The sequence below is a fragment of the Dinoponera quadriceps genome, unplaced genomic scaffold (assembly GCF_001313825.1).
Source record: "Dinoponera quadriceps isolate SergipeBrazil2010 unplaced genomic scaffold, ASM131382v1 scaffold5784, whole genome shotgun sequence".
In the NCBI taxonomy this organism is placed as follows: domain Eukaryota; kingdom Metazoa; phylum Arthropoda; class Insecta; order Hymenoptera; family Formicidae; genus Dinoponera; species Dinoponera quadriceps.
In genome coordinates this window covers 5,857-24,841 of record NW_014559724.1, presented here as the reverse complement: position 1 = coordinate 24,841, position 18,985 = coordinate 5,857, and the positions used below count along the sequence as shown (strand labels likewise).

General features: G+C 41.3%; 4 protein-coding genes and 1 long non-coding RNA gene across 13 annotated transcripts in view; 2 read left to right on the top strand and 3 right to left on the bottom strand.

Moving 5' to 3' along the window:
• Positions 1-17: 17 nt before the first annotated feature.
• Positions 18-4,667, bottom strand: LOC106750468 (coiled-coil domain-containing protein 102A). Of its 6 annotated transcripts, none has more exons than XR_001374945.1 (7): positions 3,986-4,667; positions 3,126-3,856; positions 2,764-2,989; positions 2,335-2,544; positions 1,991-2,265; positions 1,736-1,904; positions 18-1,626 (listed from the first exon to the last, which is right to left on the bottom strand). XR_001374945.1 is itself a non-coding variant. In XM_014630843.1 (7 exons), the coding sequence occupies exons 1-7, from the start codon at positions 4,088-4,090 to the stop codon at positions 1,604-1,606; spliced, it is 1,653 nt and encodes a 550-aa protein (XP_014486329.1). In that variant the 5' UTR covers positions 4,091-4,667; the 3' UTR covers positions 18-1,603. The 6 variants fall into 6 exon arrangements, 5 of the variants coding, with proteins under 5 accessions (XP_014486329.1, XP_014486330.1, XP_014486332.1 ...); XM_014630843.1 differs by having other exon boundaries at positions 1,816-1,898; XM_014630844.1 differs by having other exon boundaries at positions 1,816-1,904; positions 3,126-3,844.
• A 271-nt stretch (positions 4,668-4,938) lies between these two features.
• Positions 4,939-6,693, bottom strand: LOC106750444 (ribosome biogenesis regulatory protein homolog). The gene is made up of 5 exons (XM_014630807.1): positions 6,405-6,693; positions 6,045-6,303; positions 5,625-5,926; positions 5,357-5,536; positions 4,939-5,148 (listed from the first exon to the last, which is right to left on the bottom strand). The coding sequence occupies exons 1-5, from the start codon at positions 6,551-6,553 to the stop codon at positions 5,007-5,009; spliced, it is 1,032 nt and encodes a 343-aa protein (XP_014486293.1). The 5' UTR covers positions 6,554-6,693; the 3' UTR covers positions 4,939-5,006.
• A 170-nt stretch (positions 6,694-6,863) lies between these two features.
• On the top strand, positions 6,864-8,166 carry LOC106750445 (DNA-directed RNA polymerase III subunit RPC8). Of its 4 annotated transcripts, none has more exons than XM_014630811.1 (6): positions 6,864-6,950; positions 7,114-7,259; positions 7,332-7,515; positions 7,581-7,721; positions 7,797-7,918; positions 8,025-8,166. In XM_014630811.1, the coding sequence occupies exons 2-6, from the start codon at positions 7,149-7,151 to the stop codon at positions 8,076-8,078; spliced, it is 612 nt and encodes a 203-aa protein (XP_014486297.1). In that variant the 5' UTR covers positions 6,864-6,950; positions 7,114-7,148; the 3' UTR covers positions 8,079-8,166. The 4 variants fall into 4 exon arrangements, with proteins under 4 accessions (XP_014486297.1, XP_014486296.1, XP_014486295.1 ...); XM_014630810.1 differs by having other exon boundaries at positions 6,886-6,950; positions 7,109-7,259; XM_014630809.1 differs by having other exon boundaries at positions 6,890-7,001.
• Positions 8,167-8,734: 568 nt separating this feature from the next.
• LOC106750443 (F-box/LRR-repeat protein 16) overlaps positions 8,735-18,985 on the bottom strand; it is an 11,936-nt gene continuing 1,685 nt past the window's right edge. The window contains exons 2-7 of the mRNA XM_014630806.1: positions 15,155-15,537; positions 14,025-14,318; positions 12,857-13,148; positions 11,521-11,716; positions 10,823-10,971; positions 8,735-10,491 (exon numbers count right to left, since the gene is read on the bottom strand). Of these exons, the coding sequence (XP_014486292.1) occupies positions 10,343-10,491; positions 10,823-10,971; positions 11,521-11,716; positions 12,857-13,148; positions 14,025-14,318; positions 15,155-15,537 (1,463 nt within the window). The 3' untranslated portion in view covers positions 8,735-10,342. The remainder of the gene's footprint in view (positions 10,492-10,822; positions 10,972-11,520; positions 11,717-12,856; positions 13,149-14,024; positions 14,319-15,154; positions 15,538-18,985) is intronic.
• Positions 15,558-18,985, top strand: part of LOC106750447 — an 8,128-nt gene continuing 4,700 nt past the window's right edge. The window contains exon 1 of the long non-coding RNA XR_001374944.1: positions 15,558-15,745. This is a non-coding gene — a long non-coding RNA (uncharacterized LOC106750447). The remainder of the gene's footprint in view (positions 15,746-18,985) is intronic.

The window sequence follows — 18,985 nt, the reverse complement described above, 5'->3', positions numbered from 1 at the left end:
TTAGGGAAAAAAAAAAAAAAAAAAAAATACATATAAAACAATAAACGCGAGATATGAACTGTTTACAAAAGGCGCGTAAATGAGAAATGAAAGTGAGACGTTTACGTTTATAATTTATAAAAGTAAAAAAACGAATATATGAATGACGATGAAATGAGTATCTACAGAAAGTATAACGATGAAGATGAACACAGTTTCACGTTTGAGTATATATAAATCGAGTATAAGCAGTAAATACTGCACGACTACTGACATAAGAAGAATATAGACGGTGCCTTATACTAGGGCTACTTTAAGGCTTTATTACTCCTCCCACGATGGAGAACAGCAAGTCTATCTTTTATATTTGGATTGTAAACATCAAAATACACATCTGTTTTAGTTACACTTTCTATGCTTAAGATGAAATATTGAGGTTTCGAGATCGAGTAGAGAAAAATGTAGAAAGTGCAACTGAAGGAAACAGATCTGTGTTTAAATTTCCTCAAGATGCATTAATAATGTACCCATTGCAGAAATAACGGGTTTACAGAATTATTAGACCCGTTATTTCCGTAATTTAGTTCCAAAATCCCCGTTACGAGTCGCCACTATACTTTATAAGAAATTGGGGTCGTGATATGACTAAACGATGGAGTCGGAAATATTTCTATTTTTTTTCAAGTAGCATGACTCAAGGGTTGGCCAGACGTACTATCCATTATAATGAAAAACATAGGCGAAATTCAACAAGCTATAACTTTTGTAAAAATGACGCTATGGAGATCGTTTAAGAAGCACTTTAAAGCTTGAAGTCTCTAGTTTTTAATCACATTAGCTATATTAATGTTGTCGTTAACTTTCGTTATGATTTCGAGTTAAACGAAAAATGGCGACCGCTCAATTTCAAACTTCGTCTTTCAGTTGAGTTTTCAGAACGAAAAATTATTTGATTCGAAAATGTGATACGAGCGTTTTAAAGAGAAAAATTTAAATTTTTTGCGTATTTGTTAACGAATGTCGTATGTACATCTATCGTAAAACCGGTCATAGTAGTAATATGGAAAGAAATCGTTGCAAAGCCAGGCAAGCATCGTACAAAATCGAAGTCAGTCGAAGTTCAGCCAATTTTTCTGATGATTTTTTACGGCAGCATCCAACGACCAGTTATGACTGACATTTACAATAGATGTAGACGGACCTTTATCGATCGACAAACGATTAAATTTATACCTTATATTAATGCACTATCAGTTGTCTATACACATGTACATATACGCTACTGGAAGTACTGATGTTTTAAATTAGTTGTTAAATACCATAATAGGCACTCACGACGTTCATATCGTATTCTACGTATCTATCTATTTTCTACGTGTACAATTTGATTATTCAAACGCCGAAGCAATAGCTACATTCGACAGGGAAAGCAGCTTTGCAACAGTTGCAAAGCTGCTTTCTCCGCCGAACGCAGCACTTATATCTATCGATCCGTTATGTCGTTAAACGTCCAAAAATAAAATTATGTCGTTAAATACCTTAGGCCCGCTAGCATATCACCCATCCGATTTGCATTTTCGTTTACCTGGATCAAGCAAGTCGTTGCCATCAACACGAGCGAATACTAGGCTTTCGGTTTATCGCAGACTGAAACAATACAAGTTTTCTCTTTCTTCTCTGCATTCAACACCATTTTTATGAATAAGCAGCAATATCATCTTAATTAAATAAAATAACAAATTGAATTTTGACGTACTGCAGAAGCCATTAGTTGCCATTTGTCTTGCCATTCAAAAGCTGCGACACTTAAGCGCATCGACTAAATTAGTAACATACCCTCCGCGGATTCATCGGAATTGTTAGCTTGGAACTTTTCTTCCTCTATTTGTTCTATTCCGGCATCCGCTGTACACGACTCACTATTGCTAATAAAACGATCTCTCTTCAGATCCACTGTAGAAAATCAAAATACGGATGGAACTTCGACTTCGAGAGATGAGATCTCGCTCACCTGTTTCTAAAATGCTCCAATTGCACATTTGCGGATTCCAGTTGTTCCATGAGATCCTCGTTCGCCCGTTGCAATTTTCGTAAGCTGTTCGTGGCAGCGTCGACCTCGTCCTGAGCAGCGACCAGCTCTTTCTTCAACTCCTCGACTCTGCCTCTCACTCGCTTCACCTCCGCCTCGTACTGCTCGGACCGTCTCATCGCATGCGATAATTCCGTGCTTTTCTCCGCCAGGGATTGCTTCAGTATAGTCTGATATTGCTTCACTTCGAGCAACACCTGCGACCATCGCGAAATGATAATCCCGTGAGTGCGCTTGATTCGCAATGTCAGCCACACGATACGAACCATATTACGAACGATGAGTTCTTGCTGCAGTTGCCTCGTATCCGTATCAGCCGTAGACACCGGACGTGGCCGTCGTGAATCTATTCTCTCTTGCAGATCGTGTATCTTGAGCCGCAGCCGTTTGTTCTCTCGTTCCAGAGAAATCTTCGCAGTCTCCAGTTTCTCCCGTTTGTCCCACTCCACTGCATTTTCAGTCTGAAGCTTCTCCAGCTAAATTTGTTTGTAAAATGTGAAAACGTTTATCAAGTAACATTATATCAACGCGCAGTGGCAAATTGGAAAGCAAATTGCATCTTTCAACGAATGTCGAGTGTCGTAGTTTCTTTGTGAGGAATCAAGCTGCGGGTGCACGAGGAAGTTTATAGAGAGTGTGAATCAATAGTGTCGATCAAATGAATCGGTACAATCAATACAGCACGGATCGCTTACTTCGGCTCTCAATTCATTCAAACGACGGTCCATGCCCTCTCCGTCGATCGTCTCGTCCATCAAGTCAGCCTGTGCGTCACTGAGCTCAATCTGGAAACGTTCTTTCAAATCCAATAACTCTCTCATCGCGTCGGCTCTACTTTCGTGCAATTCATCGCACTGTTCCCTCAATTGTTTGATCTCGGCTTTCAGTTTCTCCACAGTATGATGTAAAGAATTCTTCTCTCTAACAGGAAAGAGAAGATAAATTCCACTGAGTCGATATATCACACAATAATGTTGAAATTAATATATTCTATAACTAAAATCGGTTGTGCTCGATACAAAGTTATATTCATACGTTAACTCTCACGCAGACTTACTCTCTCTCCACGGAAATGGTTTTCGTCGCTTCTTCCAATTTCAGCTGCAACGCTGACATTTTCTGGCTCAACGACTCTTCATTGTACGAATTTAATTGCTGTTTCCCCGGTGCGTCCTTCATGGCACTATTATTGGCGACTAGTTTCGTGACGTTTTTATCTAACAAATTACTAGAGCTTTCCTTGTATAATTCTACAGCATGCTTTGGCACCGCACCTTGCAAGACGTACTCCTCGATGACTCTACCTGGCAAGATGTTATGACTGCTCGAAGCAACGCTCGGAGCTTCGTGCGAATTTTTACAGGACATCAAGTCCTTTTGAACACTTAACATATCACTGGGCTCGACGTTATTATAAAACTCTAATTGCTCATCTAACCCAAAGGTGGTTCTCAGATGTGGATCCGACTCTAAGACAGTGAAGATCTGTTGGTCAAATTGTCCGGCGTGCTTCAATAGTATCATATGTATCTTCTCCATTTCTTTCTTCAGCTGTTCATTTTGCAGCTCCATCTCCTGCGACTCATGCTTGAAGGTATTAGCATCCTTCACCGCAATCTCTAATTTCGCTCTGAGAACCTTCACCTCTTCTCTGGCCATGTTCCTTTCATTCCGAACCTTACTCCACTTCTCACGCCAATTAGCGGTACAATCCGACCACCATCGCATTGTCTTCTCCATCTGTGCCGCGCGTGCTCTTGCTTCCTCCAGTTCTCTCTGTCGTAAGGCCTGTTCGTTAAGATACGTTGTGAAATGCACAAATAAATATGGTGCAACTGTATAAGCTACATGGGGGATACTGTGACCTGGTCATGGTAGAAATGTAACACAACAGGATATACAATCTGAAGGAATTACCTCTTTGGACTCCCATTCGCTGTCCACGTACCGTGATGTGGACGGCACATCGTGTTCCCTCATGTATCGCCGCGAGGAAGTTCCGCTTGTTGTTGACTGTGCCATGGTGGTGCCAAACAGTACGTAACCTGCAACTTCGTTCCTTCCGACGCTCCCGCGATGATCTCTTCGAATATTACGCTATGCCCCCTTAACGTTCTACAGCGACTTAACGTCTATCGCCAATTTCAACATCCTTCCCCATTGCGTTCAATCCCGTTGCTGAGACATCATTGAAACTATCGTTCGAATAAATTCCGCACATGCCATTGACAACGATGCCGAGCCACGGACGTCACATTTCACAAACACATCCATGCGCAATAATCATTAGGAATAGGCGATGTTCGACCAAGGAGTTGATGTATGATTCCTCCTTTTTCAAACCAATTATTTACTCTGTACTTTCAAACTCGGTAAAGCTCCGTGTCAATAATTATTTCCCAATTCGATGCAAATAGATTTTATTACCGCTTAACCTTACTACTGAGAAATGGAAAGCTCGTCCGGCCTCTTGTTTGGAAAGTATCGCACTCTTTAGCTATACTGTTTGCAATATCGGCAAAATCATCATAATAAACTGATTGTAGAAATATTTTATAGCTTGAGGTCCTTAATTTTTTTTAACATATCTTTTAATCTTCCGTCGGCAAAAAGGGACATCGACCAACCAATTCTTTGATTGTGCATTCTAGAATAACCGGTAGATAGCGGTGTTCGCAATAACTTAGGCGACAGCATAGTTTAAGGGTGGGTGCATAGAAGGGCTGCTACGATTTTCAAGAGGTGAAAATGACAAAAATGAACGAATTTACTAGAATATTTATAATTTCATTAGTCAACACCTAAGTTCATATTCTGAACTTTCTTTTAAAAATAAGAGTGCATCTAAAAGTGGCTTAGAAACTACTTCATTAATTGAGAACACACATTTAAAGCATTTATTATCCTTTAACATACAATTATCATAAGCATTTCTTATTTATCGTCGCTTTCTGCCACCAACTTTCGCGTGCAAATCACGTTTGCCTTTGCCTGCTTTCGGTTTTTTAGCGTTTTTATTGTGTTTTGAGGCGCCAGTTTTCTTCTTTTTCTTCCTGTCGTTTCTCTCAGTTTGCTTTATTCTAATAATATAAATATATTAAATATTGCAAATTATGTTAGTACACAGGATGAGTCGCTTAAGACTTCTTTTTTATTAAAATATATCACTCCTAATACCAAACAATTTTTACTTCAAGTATTTCTTCTTATTTCCAAAACTATAGATGTTATTCGGATGTTTCAAGTGACTCATCCTGTATATAGAATCTATACAAGATAAAAACTTACTCTGCAATTCCTTCTCTTGTTAAATGATCACGAAGAACTTTCCTCTTGTTCAATATGTTATCCACTAATCCTTTGTTTTGACGTTTTTCATCAACGGCATTTAATGGAGGTGCTTTCCGTTTCCTTTTCATTCCTGGCACCTCCTTAGCAATTCCTTTTGCATCTTTCTCTTTTGGCAGCCTGCGGAAAAATATTAGGTTTGTTTTCTGTTCCTATATTAGAAATATATTAAAAAATATATATATAAATGATAAAACGAGAAATATACCTAGGCTGGAATTTTCCCACAGAAGCTGTTGATGTACGTGCTACTGTCAGAGCTTCGGAAAGTTGGTGAGAGCTCGGGAAATGATCTCTGGTTGGTAGACCAACTCTTGGTAATTTGATGTTCTTAGACCTAGCTATGTTACGAAGTCTCTGTAATTCATTTTTCGACTGTCTTTCTTGCTTAGCTTCCTTAGCCTTGGTAAATGGATCATCATTCGGATTAGCATTATCCTTGGTCTCTATCAACCATTCTTTCTGTTCCTGAGCCTTTGCTCGTTCATAACCATATGTAGGAACCCATTTCTTAAACCCGAGAGAAAAAAAAAGTAAGGATTAATTAGGCTTTGTCATGATGTTTTTGCACACAATCTAACCACTTAATTGTTAAATATAACATAGAAACTTCAAATATAGACATTACCTTTAATTCTTTATCCCATTTTAGTTTAGATCTACCCTTCTTCTTCGTTTGTATTCCCTTCTCTTTAGCAAATTGTTGCCACTTTGTTAGGGGTTTAGGTTTTGGAATGGCAAGCGAACGCGGCAATACATATTCAGGTTTGGGCAATTTAGCCACTATGGCATCTTCCAATCGTTCGACTGGTAGCTCCCAGATTTTATTGATCAATAATTGCACATTATCTCTCGTCAAGGTTTTTAAATATGAATTTGGCTTTGACCTAAATATAATAGAGTATGAATATATTAATTGGTTATAAATTTGTGAATCAGACTAGTATAGAGCAATTGGAACATGTGTGTGAAATTGAGGTTAGATCACCTGAGAGTCTTTACGTCCAAAGTATTATAATCAGTCGCAAGTAGTGTTCCCAGATCAATGTCGAGCTCCACATCTTTGTGAACTTTAGTGGTCTTACTTGGATCGGATTCTGTTCCTTTGTCTCCTAAGATCGATTTAACAACGTCCATTTCAGATAAATTCGCGCACGCTTACTTGTTTTCTATTGCCGCATCAGATAGAAACCTGAGGTTGAAAGTTAGCCCTAATTTCGCAATTTTGCTTGAATATTCTTGCAGACCAGACCGGATATGTGATATGCAATACGCAATATGCGATATCCAATGAGCGTGCAGCTCTTTTAGAAAAACAATATGCTCATTGGATATATTGAACTATAGATAGTGGGTAAGGTCCACTTAAAGCTGCAAACGCCTTGTAGCGCTTAAAGAAAGAATATGATTGGTCTAAACGGCTTCGAAACATTTGTAGCGAATTCAAGTGGATCTTTTTAATTCTGCAACGCTGCATCCGCTTCAGGGTTAAGTACGCGTTAACTATGCGTTCGTAATGTTATTTTGTGTACATGTGCGTACAAATCATGTGTAAAGATTTATATATTTTACAAATGTAAAAGATGTAAGATATTTGAGATAAAAGTAATCTTTTAACAATTCTCAATTTTACATATTTTAAAACAGAATATATTTCGTTGACTATTTTGAGGAAATATTCTATCGTTTAAGGTTAGAAGTGTGGAACCATTGAAAAGTTAAAACAAGCATAATGTTTATACTTGCTGATTTAAAAGACACGGTGAGGACACCGCCAAGCAGCTTCAAAGAGAAATTAAACGATGTGATCGCGGATGAATTGAATAGAAAGCTTGTTAACAAAGTAAGTGATCCTTAAATAATTAATACATACTTGTTCCTTGCCGATAGAATTAAAATAAATGTTATCAAATAGGTGTACATAAATGTAGGCCTTTGCATTATACTATACGACATCACAAAAATCGAAGAATCCCACATTTTCCCAGGGGATGGAGCTTCTCATACAAACGTATCGTTTCGTTTTGTTGTGTTCCGTCCATTTATGGAGGAGATATTAATAGGAAGAATTCGTAGTTGTAGCGCTGACGGTATACATGGTAAGAATTGGATCGTGTCACTTAATTTAGCATAATTTTGTTACCTACTTTCTATTCTGTTACAGTCACATTAGGATTCTTTGAAGATATAATCATACCACCTCACAAACTACAACATCCATCACGTTTTGATCAGATGGATCAAGTGTGGGTATGGGAATATAAGACTGATGACGGAGAAACACACGATTTATTTATGGATGCAGGTATATTCCTTGCATATGCAAAAGGCTAAGATTAATGTTGCACAGAAGTAGTAAAGTTGCATTATTAAATTTTAGATGAGATGATCAGATTCCGAGTAGTGAATGAGATCTTTACGGAAGAGTTACCCAAGCCACCTGATGCAGTTGAGAAGCAAGAAACCAATCCCCCCAATAAGATCCCACCATACATTTTACACGTAAGTACAGAGAGTCAAACGTTAAAAAAAAAATATATATATATATTTATATTAATTAATATAGTGTTTTACTTTTGCACTATATAAATACTGATATATCCTATAGGGATCCATTGATGAACCAGGTCTAGGTGTACTTTCCTGGTGGGAAAATGCATAATTTGTTTTATATATTAATAAAGTCTTAAGATAAACATATTATTAAAGTGCTAGATTTAGTTTGGTCAATAAATTTTTATTTCACAGCACATTCCATCATATTATCGTGTGTCGTCATTAAATGTTGCGTCTGTGATCGTAGTATTTCACAATGTGACTCCACTCTCCAAATACAATTTCGCCTGTGCAGATATATTTACGTTCGGTTTTGATTGATAACAGAATTATCAGATATAATTTGTACAATATATACAAAGGTGTTATATGTGCTAAACATGTGACAACACGTAGAAATTATATTTGCTCGTGATTATCGGATTGCTTTGGGAAAAAGGATAGACTGTCTAATTGAGTTGAATGGAATAACAAATTAGATTTACCACGCTACAACCATAATCATCAATATATCACATAAGAGTTACGGCGAGTTCTGGCCGAAATTACTTCAAGGATGGATTTTATCATGGTGAACGGGGCGCACGATAGGTATCTGTTCTTCACAGCTGAACTGGCTGCACTATCTGACATTAATTCTACTTCTTTCCCTCCTTTTTACACGAAGTCCCAGCTATATATCAGATTTAAGTCTTAGGTTCCGAAAATGCGCATTGATTCGGCGACAAAGAACAGACCCGACGTGTGTATCGTACCGCATCGTAAGTTGCGAGTGAGTTTATTGCGTGCTACTGACGAGTGGTGCGCGACAAACTTAAGAAAGACACATCCTTTTGGCATCCTATTGCTCTCGCGCAACTCGAACGCTCGATTAAATCGATTGGTACATCGATTAATACAACGCGCTTGCTTAAGTTGTAAATAATAGTACGCTGAGTTACTTAGTCGGTTTAATATGCCAGTACCGATAAGGCATAATACGACGTACCGATGGCGGTATAAATAAATTATTAAAATTATCATTTACCCACTTGGTAAACCACGCGAGATATCTTCTCTTCTAATTATGTTACATTAATATATATATATATATATATTTATATGTATATATATTTATATATATATACGCATATGTATATACTTAATCGGGAAAACCACAAAGAATTATATAGCTAGCGAAAAGTTCTAAATTTAGAGAACACTGATTGCACGAGGTATATACTATATAAAGTTAACACATGGATGAGGACGACGATGTTACCACGTAAATGTCGTGAATTCGTGACAATTGAAACGCGTTTCTGCCTACAGTATGCAGTCGTCAAACAAACAACACGGATCATGTGTTTTCATGAATAGAGTGCTGAGTAATGTCGTAATGCTGGAATGTTAGCTTCTGTTCTGTGTAATCGATACCCGCTAAGTACTTTCTTTCAAGCAACATGCGTAGTGTGTTGCGGCTATAATCGCAAATAATGGGACAAATGCGCGCGTCGATCGGCCCACATGTGGCGGAGACAACGATCGAGCGGCGCCCGAACGAATTGAATGTAATCGAATGTTACGCGCATTCGTACATATACATTCGTCGAATAAAACCCGACAGCTACTCTCAATCGTTTCGCCCGCCGCGCGACCAAGCGCAGCCGATGACGTTCGAACACACGTACGCGAGAACCAATCAGAATTACGTACAATATAAATTTATCACAGTTCTAACTGTTGTTTCTTGCCGTATGCTTACTCGGACTTTCTACACTATTAGGAGGCAAAAAGAAGGACCCACAAGTCACCGATCTCTTCTTTCTGATGGGCGCATGCGCGCTATCAATCTCTTCTAATGTACAATATCGAATTCAATTCTCTGTACAAGATCATTACAACGGGGCGTGAGAGTCTCCTTTCAGCTTTTTTTTTGTATTTTTGTTTTTTTTTGTTTTTTCGTACGTTCGCCCGACGTGATTGCGTGGCAGAATGAAAAAATACGAACGGAAGTGCACGGGACGTTAGTGTATTAAAAATGTCTATGCGCGTTATTAGTTGTATTATCTTGCACGTTCGAGGGCTAGTGTTTCCTTAGACCATTACGAGAGGAAAAACTTAGCGTTCTTTCGTTATCTGGACGTCAATTGCTTTCTATTCCGTTCCGCTCGTCCGCTCTCGTCCGGAATTACTTTCGCGCACAATCGAGATCCCGCGCGATCGAAACCCGAGTTTTTGAAGAAAACTCGCAAGTTTAACACGCTTCCCTCGCCTGACTTTCCACACACACACACACACACACACACACACACACACACATATACATCTGTTCGAATCTTCGAATCGAGGACCTTACTTTGCCGATATCGTATTCTCGTTAAGCATCGTTTATTCGATGATTAGGCAACGCGGCATATGTTCACGCAAATAGTCAAACAGTTCTCGCGACGCTCCTGGACAATTAGTTAGTTCTAACTCGTGTAAGTGCCGAAGCTGTATCAGACCAGATAAACCACCACTCGTGAGCAATGGGCAACCTAGAGAGACAGAGAAAATTGAATTTTGTTTAATATTGGGATTAATTTAATCCTCTCAATAGAAATTCTATCGAATAATTGAATTGTTTCCGTGCGATATCCGCCGGAAAAGCAAAGCGATTTCTCTCTCTTTGAATATAAACTCTGCTAAACAACATCTAACATGTTTGTTTCTACTTTAGTCAAGAAAAAAAAATGAAAGAAGTTCGTTCTATTGAATTAGATGATTAGTTCAGACCGAGAAGTACGTGAACTTGATCGTGCAATTCGTAATATTGTACCGCGCAAGAGAGATTGCGTAAATTATGATTCACATGGTATGCGACCTTACCTGCCACGGACAACACCTGCAGAGATCTCATGACGCAAAGATGTTGGAGTCCGAAATCCCTAAGTTGCGAACACCACCTCAAGAACAAGGCGCTCAGTGAGACCATCGTGGAAATGTAACCGACGCCAATATCCGTGATGTGTACACACCTACGAAATTATATGACGCGAGGAACGTGAATGCGATATCGTAAATTACGCCGAGCCAGTGTCAGTGAAATACGAAATAGCGGACAAGGCGCGCGGATTTAATGTCACGGCGAACAGCCGTTTCGCCAAAAGTAATTGTGGCTCGTCGCGACTTTCTGACACTTTGTAACATATGTGAGTCAGCGGCGTTACGTAACGTGCGTGATCTCAAATAGAATGCCTGGGTAAATACTTGTGGTCGTTAGGTAACTGAAAAATCCTTAGAGGATACCCTTCAAGAGCCGTACGGTTTCTCCTGGAAACGGACGGATACTCGATCCTCGATTTAGACGGAATTGACATTCCCGGAGATGAAAGATGTGAGTCTAACGCTTATGAAATTGTTCACTTCATTGATACGTTTACGATATAATACCTGTCCGCGAGATATTGAAACGCGACGTCCCTCTGTATTTTACGCGAATGCAACGAGCCAATCTATTAGGCAGACTAGACACTCGCCGCTAAATCGTAGTCTCGAGATTTATAATTCCAATAACTTCCACTCACCTATCTAATGTGAGCTCTTCTAAGTTATTCAAATCACAGGCAATATATTCTAAGGCTGAATCTGTAATCCTTGAGCACCAGCTCAGATCTAAAGAACGAAGCCTTGGCAAGTTTTCCGCGATTAATTCAACACCATCATCCGTTACTTTACTGCATCCAGAAAGCGATAGTACAGTCAGGTTGGGCAAGGAATGTACTAAAACAGAGGCGGAGACATTAATTTAACACCTCATAAATTACACGCAATGTGTGTAACACGGAAAAATGGCATTATTTTAAAACATCATAAAAAAAGATACAAGAATGACGCGTATAATCATATATATGTAGTGTGTATCTAATTATACCAAATCATCTTTGCTTTTCGCGAATGGAGAAATAATAAAAAATAAACTGATTCGTCAGATTTGCAATTTAAATTTAAATTTCTTTTTGAAGCAAGCGCATAATTTGACGTCTAATCGTCACATTGATTTTATTTTTAATTATTGAATCTAGTTCTATTTATTTATTAAGTATAACTTGAACGGATCTCGAGAAGATGGTGTGAGTGTAAATATGTAAGGTACAAAATAATATTACTGAAGCAATATCTCGCGGCATTTCTAAATAATAATATCGGGTTGTCGTTCGCGAACTGCGCACGTTTACTTTACAGTACGCTCGCTATATAACTCGAGACTGAACTACCGGTGACAGCTTGAAAGCTAAATAAAGCTGTGTTCCTTAATTCTAAATTTAATCCCAAGCACCGTATGCACCTGTCTTAATTTCGGCCTATCACCATTGTACATCTCGTTTACCTTTGCTGTTCACAGAGTCCTGAACGAAACTTAACATTGGCAAGTTGCCCGTGCATTTTGCGAGTAGTAATCCTTGAGTAACCATAATTCAATAACAATACACAGCCCGCTATAAATTGCGAAGACAATGAAATATAACCACTGGTCCGTACATCTTTTCTCCGTCATGTGATATGTATATGTAGTTAAGAAAAAAAAAACAAATAAACAAAAGAACACAGATTTATAATATAAATATCGCGAGAATTCAGTAAAAAGCGCGGGAACGAAATCTGGATAGCGATCATGTAATGTTTTCTTACGACATGAAAAGTGAACATTTCCAAATGCTTTCCAAATTAGAAAATACTCATTTCTCGTGATATCCATACCAGGGAAGAAAATTCACGATCAACCGTTAGCAGAATACGAATCTTTTCCTCTAGCATGAACTCATGAAAAGTGAAAATTGTCCAATTTGGAAACATGAAAAAAAAAAGATGAAAGAATAATGAAGATGTACTCAGCGGAAATCGATGTGTAGCGACGCTCACCAATATTTACTACACCATGATTGGTGAGCTCCCAGCAAGACTGCAGTCTCAGGATGCTAAGTGCGCTACTCTGTTTGGCACTGAAGTAACCAAGCGCAGCATCGGTGACGTGGTAAGCCTGCAGGGAAAATTCGTAGAGGCTCGGCAATAGTTGGGCGACCGCCCCGACCGCCTCATCGGCGACGTTGATGCAATCCGACAGGGACAACGACACTATTCTGGGGGTGAGGCAAGCCCACAGGCCGGCTTCCGTTATCTCGTTGCAGCCGGCCAATTCAAGCTCGTACAAAGCCTAAAAATAATAGCAAATTGTGAGTCCCCGTGTCGATTCGTATCGCGACGCCGACGTCGAGGATCCCGCTAACGAGCTTCTTAGCGATGGACTGCGCGCGCGCCTCGAATGAAACAGCTACTTCCGCCCGAATAAAATGGAGCTTTTTGTGCTGGAATAAAAGCCGGCCGACAATAGGAGGGTATTCATACACGCATCTCGTCATTGGCCTTTCGTATATTCGCATTATTATTGGTCGGGGAATACAATCTATCGCGAGATAAATCGCTCTTAGCGGTATCACTGCAGTGACACCGCTATTCAGATTGCGTAAAATCTTTTTTTTACGGATCCTTCTCGCGCGACGTCAACTTGATAATTTTTCGGAATAAGTGCGCGTTGCGCGGTTATTCGTTGTAACGGAGAGTCAATATCGAATTTAGTATAATAACGATAACCTGAGAACTTGAGAAAAGATCTTCACGTCTCGAGTCGAAATTTTGGCTCTATGTTAAGCCTTTAAATACAACACAGATGGAGCTAAGATAACGAAATAAATTCGGCTTCGCGATTCTAATAATATAATTCGACTCCGACGATGTCTTAAACTTCCATTTTCGCTATTTTAGTTGAAAAATAGGTCGTTCAAAATAGCATTAAAATTAAATTCCGTGGAGTCAAAGGTTCAAGAGGGAAATTAATGAGTGCCGGTATCGGCAAAGTAAAGTTTTATTAGTCTATAGGTCATCCAGACGCGAACTATCCCCTCAAATGTGTCAAAGTAGCATAAAAATGTCGACTTCCGATTTCACTTAACCGCCGTACGATACTGCGAGGAACGCACGAGTCGAGCTGACACACGGAGGAGAATGCGCGGATGAATCATAGCGGATTTACCTGCAAGTGATCCAAGAGAGCCTCGAGGCCCCTGTCGGTCACCGCGCAGCAGCGCAACGACAATGAGTGCACGTATCGCTGCGCCAATGGGAAACCGTGCGTTAGTTCGGGAATATCTTCATCAGCCGCGCCCAGGAGGACTAACGAGTGGAAACCTCTTCTTACTAAGGAAGCATAGAGTCGGGTGCGCGAGCTGGGCGGCATAGCGCGGGCCTCGCGGCATCTCACCACCGGCACCAACCCCGTCCAGAGACGCGGTCTCGCGTACAGAACGTCTCTCCACTTGGTGCAAACCTGCGTACAGCGATAACGGTGAGTAAGTAATTTCTATCTCGAAGGCGCAGTATTTACCGCAGTAATAGCGTATTATGTTCCCGGCAGAATGCCGTAAAATCGACGCATAAGACATCTTTAAGATGTATCCCAGGTAGCACAGTGACGTCAGAGGGCGTATTGACGGCAATATTGACGTCCATATGACGCCCTCTAACGTCACTGTGCTACCTGGGATCTTTCGGAATTCTTGAAGAAACCCCGAGTCGAAATTTTAGTCCTGGTTTAAGTCTGATCTGGCGAGTCAGAATGATGCGCGAAATCGTGAATCTTCGAGCCGAAATGAACGCGCGGGAAATTTGAGACCCGCGAATTCGGGACGAGAAATTCGGTTCCTACGACTGAACAAGGACTACAGGTGAAAACTCGATGATGAGAAATTACATTTCCGTTATCGCGACGTTTGTGTGAATATTTTTTTAGCTGCGTTAAAATTCGCTTGAGACAACCATGAGCAATTGGCTGCGCAGAAACTTTCTACTACGAATCTTTCCACCCTCACAACCATGTTTTCGTCTGGTTGGCAACGGAAAATTCAGTTACACCAATGGAATTGTTTTTTCCGTCTCGCTTTTAAGAGGATTTCAAATACCGCTTGTCACGTTTTGAGATGCAACTTAAGACGCGACATTTCTTCGTGCGAGATCTATGTTTACGTCGTTTAGATAAGTCGTGGACGTTAAGCGGCGAAAATCTAAGAAAAGCTCCACTTCCGCTAAGGTGGCAAATATCGCGATTCGTGCGTTTACTTCGGAACCAGGCTCGAAACGGAGCGATTTCGTCATCGGTGCGCGCACCTGAGCCAAGATCCTTCTTTCTGTTGCATTGAAGTAAAGAAAAAAACGGCAGAGAAAGTTCTCGTCCTGCATCAGTTGTTGCAGCGTGGTTGGCGCTACGTAGTCGCCGGTACCGCCGGTACTGCCGGTACCAGCGGCGCCACCGGTGGTCAGAAAGACGTTCTTCATCCTGTTCCTGGGTATCCTGCCTCTGCTCGGCGTGACATTATTCAAGCTCTTGTTATTGCCCGCCGGTATATTGTTGATAGTCTGTACGGCGCTCCGGCTGGGCTTCTCGGGCGTTGTGTTCGCATTGTTCGCGCTCTGCAAGTTCATGTAAGCGACGCTGCCGCTGCCGCAGAAGACGTTCGTCACGCGCTCCATGACACTAGTCTTCCCGCTGCCTGGAAAACGTGAGTGGGGAAACAATTTAGAAGCGTAATCGTTGGACCGACGGAAAACGAGAGTCGATAAGCGCGCATTGAGGGACAAGAAGCGGGATTTTTTCAATCACGGAAACACAGTGTGCGAAGATGAGAGAGGTTTCCAAGATGCTGCAACGAGAGACGAAGGTAGAAGCGAAACTGAAGGTCAGGGGGATCGAAGAGTCAGGTAAATACACAGTTTTTCGTCTGCCGATCACGAATCCGTTGCAAATTTGGTTATTGGCTCACATTTTTGGGAAAAATGGCGTCAAAAGGACCAATAAACTTTGTTTAACCTTCAATATTTGTAACTTTTTTTTTTTTGAAGAAAACACGAAGAGAAACATGATTTTTCTACTCGAAGGAAAAAATTCGTAACTTTTGAACGCGTTGAACGAAAACAAAATCCCTGTAAATTGGCATTCTTGAAGAGTGGTCGTTCACAAAGAAAAATGATTTAGCGATGCTCGCTGCAAAAACATTACTATTATTTCATTATTTAATCGTAATCGTGCGTTCTGTTCCCGCCGACCTCTTTTTCTTTTCGTTTCAAATTCGATTTATTTATTATTATTTAGACAAAATCTCCTTATCACCTCTATCTTTATATGGAAATTCCGAGCCTCACTCATAATTCCATCAAAATTTATTATTTATAGTCAATTCGAATTTTTATCGTTCCCCAAATCATTCACGAATCACATGGAGGGTTGAGGAAATGTGGGAAAAAAATGTTTTGCCGATGCTACGTCATGAAATCCCTCAAAATCGGCGTTTTTCATTAACGTAAAGTTTCAGGTTTCGAGGAAAACTCCGCAGGTACAAAGTGCTCATGAAATCGTTAAGCTATGCACAAAGAAGCCGGGGATTTGTAGAATTTGGAGCCTACGGGAGGAAAGGTCGACGGGAACAAAATGTACGATATCCGGACGGTTTAAGTAACCGACTTTCCCGAAGTACAAGCTCGGCATACTTTTGCCGCGAGACACACAGCGATGCGAGACAGTAACTCATCGGCCGGGTCCGAAGAGAGAATTTCCCGGTCCCCCGAACGGAGGCCATTAGCATATTTGCACTGTAATTCTTTACGACATTAGGGAATCCGAAATGATGAATTTACTTAAGGCTGCCGGGTATTCTCGTTTTATTTCCCAGCTGTACGTCCTATTTGGCTCGCGGTACACCGCCATTTCCTGTTTGCCATTTATCTTGCAAATTATTTTCATCTTTAGCGACTTGGTGCGCTTTAGAGCGGCCTTATCTAACGCAAGTCGCGATAAAATCAATCGAGTAAGTACTCGGTTTTATCCAGTAGATTAATGCACACGAGGCTGCACTCTTGAGACCTTTGCGCACATCTTCAGCATTTGCATCTGTGTGATATCCACTTAGAAACCTTCTTTTGATCCACAAGAAGTCCGATGCTTCCAGATATGCACGAAATATTTTAAAAAGTAACGGGAATTCGTGATGAATATCCTTCGATTTCAAGTGGGCGATTTGGCTCAGCAGCCAATTTGTCGCAAATCTAGCCGATTTAGAACATTCCAGATCCAAGGAGCGACATACATTTCGAACGTATCATCTTCTTCGTAGAAAGTGAGCTAAATTAAAAAAAATACACACATGTATGTATAAATAATGCACATCATTGACCAGTAGGATTCATGTGGTCGTGATCTTCTCGACAGTGCCTATAAGTTCTTCATCTTCTTCCCCGAAGAAAATCACAAATGCATTCGAGTGATAAATCTTGAAAGACAGCGAGCAAATGTGCGTCCCTGCTTATATTAAACGAAATGTCCATTCTGAAACATGTTTTCCCCGCGCAAGATTAATCGGAATACTATATTCGTCTCGCACGCATGCGTTATTTTTTAATAAGATATCGCGAATTTAATTTCCACTCGAATATCCTTGACCGTGATTATCTAAACCAACGACTGAATCTTCCCGGCTATTCTATTCAGTCCCCTTTCAAAGAACTTTCTTGTCAATATTAGCCGTCGAAGCCTCGCGTGCCCTTTTTTCGCCTGTGCTCCCAGATCAATCGGAAGGAGAACTATATTCGCCTCATACATGCATTCTTTTTTAATATAAGATACCGTGAGTTCTTTTTCTATTCTTCTTTGTCCTCGTCGTCACTTTATGTGCTTCTTGTTTCTATTATTTTCTTTTATTTGTACAAGAAAGGGAATTTCTTCCTGTTCATGTTACAAAAAGATAAGTATATAAATAAATTTAATTTCCACTGGGATATCCTTGAACATGATTATCTAAAGCCAACGACTGAATCCTCCTGAGCGGCCGACTGTTCTATTCAGTCTCCTTTCAAAGAATTTTCTTGTCAATATTAGCTGTCGAGCCACGTGCGTGTGTGTGTGTGTATGTGTGTCCCTTTTTCGCTCGGACTCCCCGATCTCCGCTGGTATCCGCCGCGACTTAACCGGCCGCCGCGCCGTGGGGTCCGCTGGCGTCTGTCCAGCCGCGGAGATTTCCTATTTGCGCATCGAAACGCGCTCTCGGCGCGTCTTTAAACCGCCGAAAGCGTCGATCAATCGCAGCGACGTAGCGGGTCAAGAGGGAAAAAGGGTGACGCGAATCGGCGCGCGCGCTGCTCGATTACGAACGGGACGCGTTATCACGGTCCGTGGGGCTGCGGTCGACGGGACTTTCGCGTGATCGACCGAATGGATCATCGGCTCCTACTCGCGAAAGGCGCGCCAAGCCGAACCCAGCGGAAGCAAAAGCTGCGACACGGCCTTAAGCGTCTCTCTCTCTCTCTCGTAGTACCGCGAGTCCGCGTGTCGCCGCTATTTTCGCGTGCACAAGGACGGTTGCTATCGATTCCGCTGCAGTTAAGATTGCGACGAAAATTACGTAGAGAGAGAGAGAGAGAGAGGGAGAGAGAGCGGGTGTCATTTAAATAAATTATGAGAGGGAATATATCGCGTGGGCTGATGGGCGCGCGCGAGAGCTTTCTCGCCTCGCGCGCGTCGTATCGCCCGCTCCTGCGACGCTCCTGCACGGATAAATAAAGAAAGCGGCGGACGCGACGACGGGGCGCGGGCTTTCACGGGGAAATCAATCCTTTGTCTCGATTACGTAACGACAGGCCCGAAGGCTGTCGAAGGGTTCGCCTCGGCTCGCTGCGTGTCTCCATGCCGCCGTGAGAGAGATCCCCCCCTCGACGCTAACCCTTCGCTTTTATTTTCCGTCGTCGTCCAAGCGAGAGATAAACTTGACACCGATCCCGTGCGGCCGATTTCCTCTCGTCCCTGCGCCCCGGATAGCGGAGAAAAAAATCGAAGCGACGCCCGTACTCGCGGATTTAACGCGAAGCACACGAGGCCGTTTGTGTTACGCACGTTACTACGAACAGAAGGAGGGGGAGGAGGTGACGACGGTGCAGGTGCACAAAAAGAAG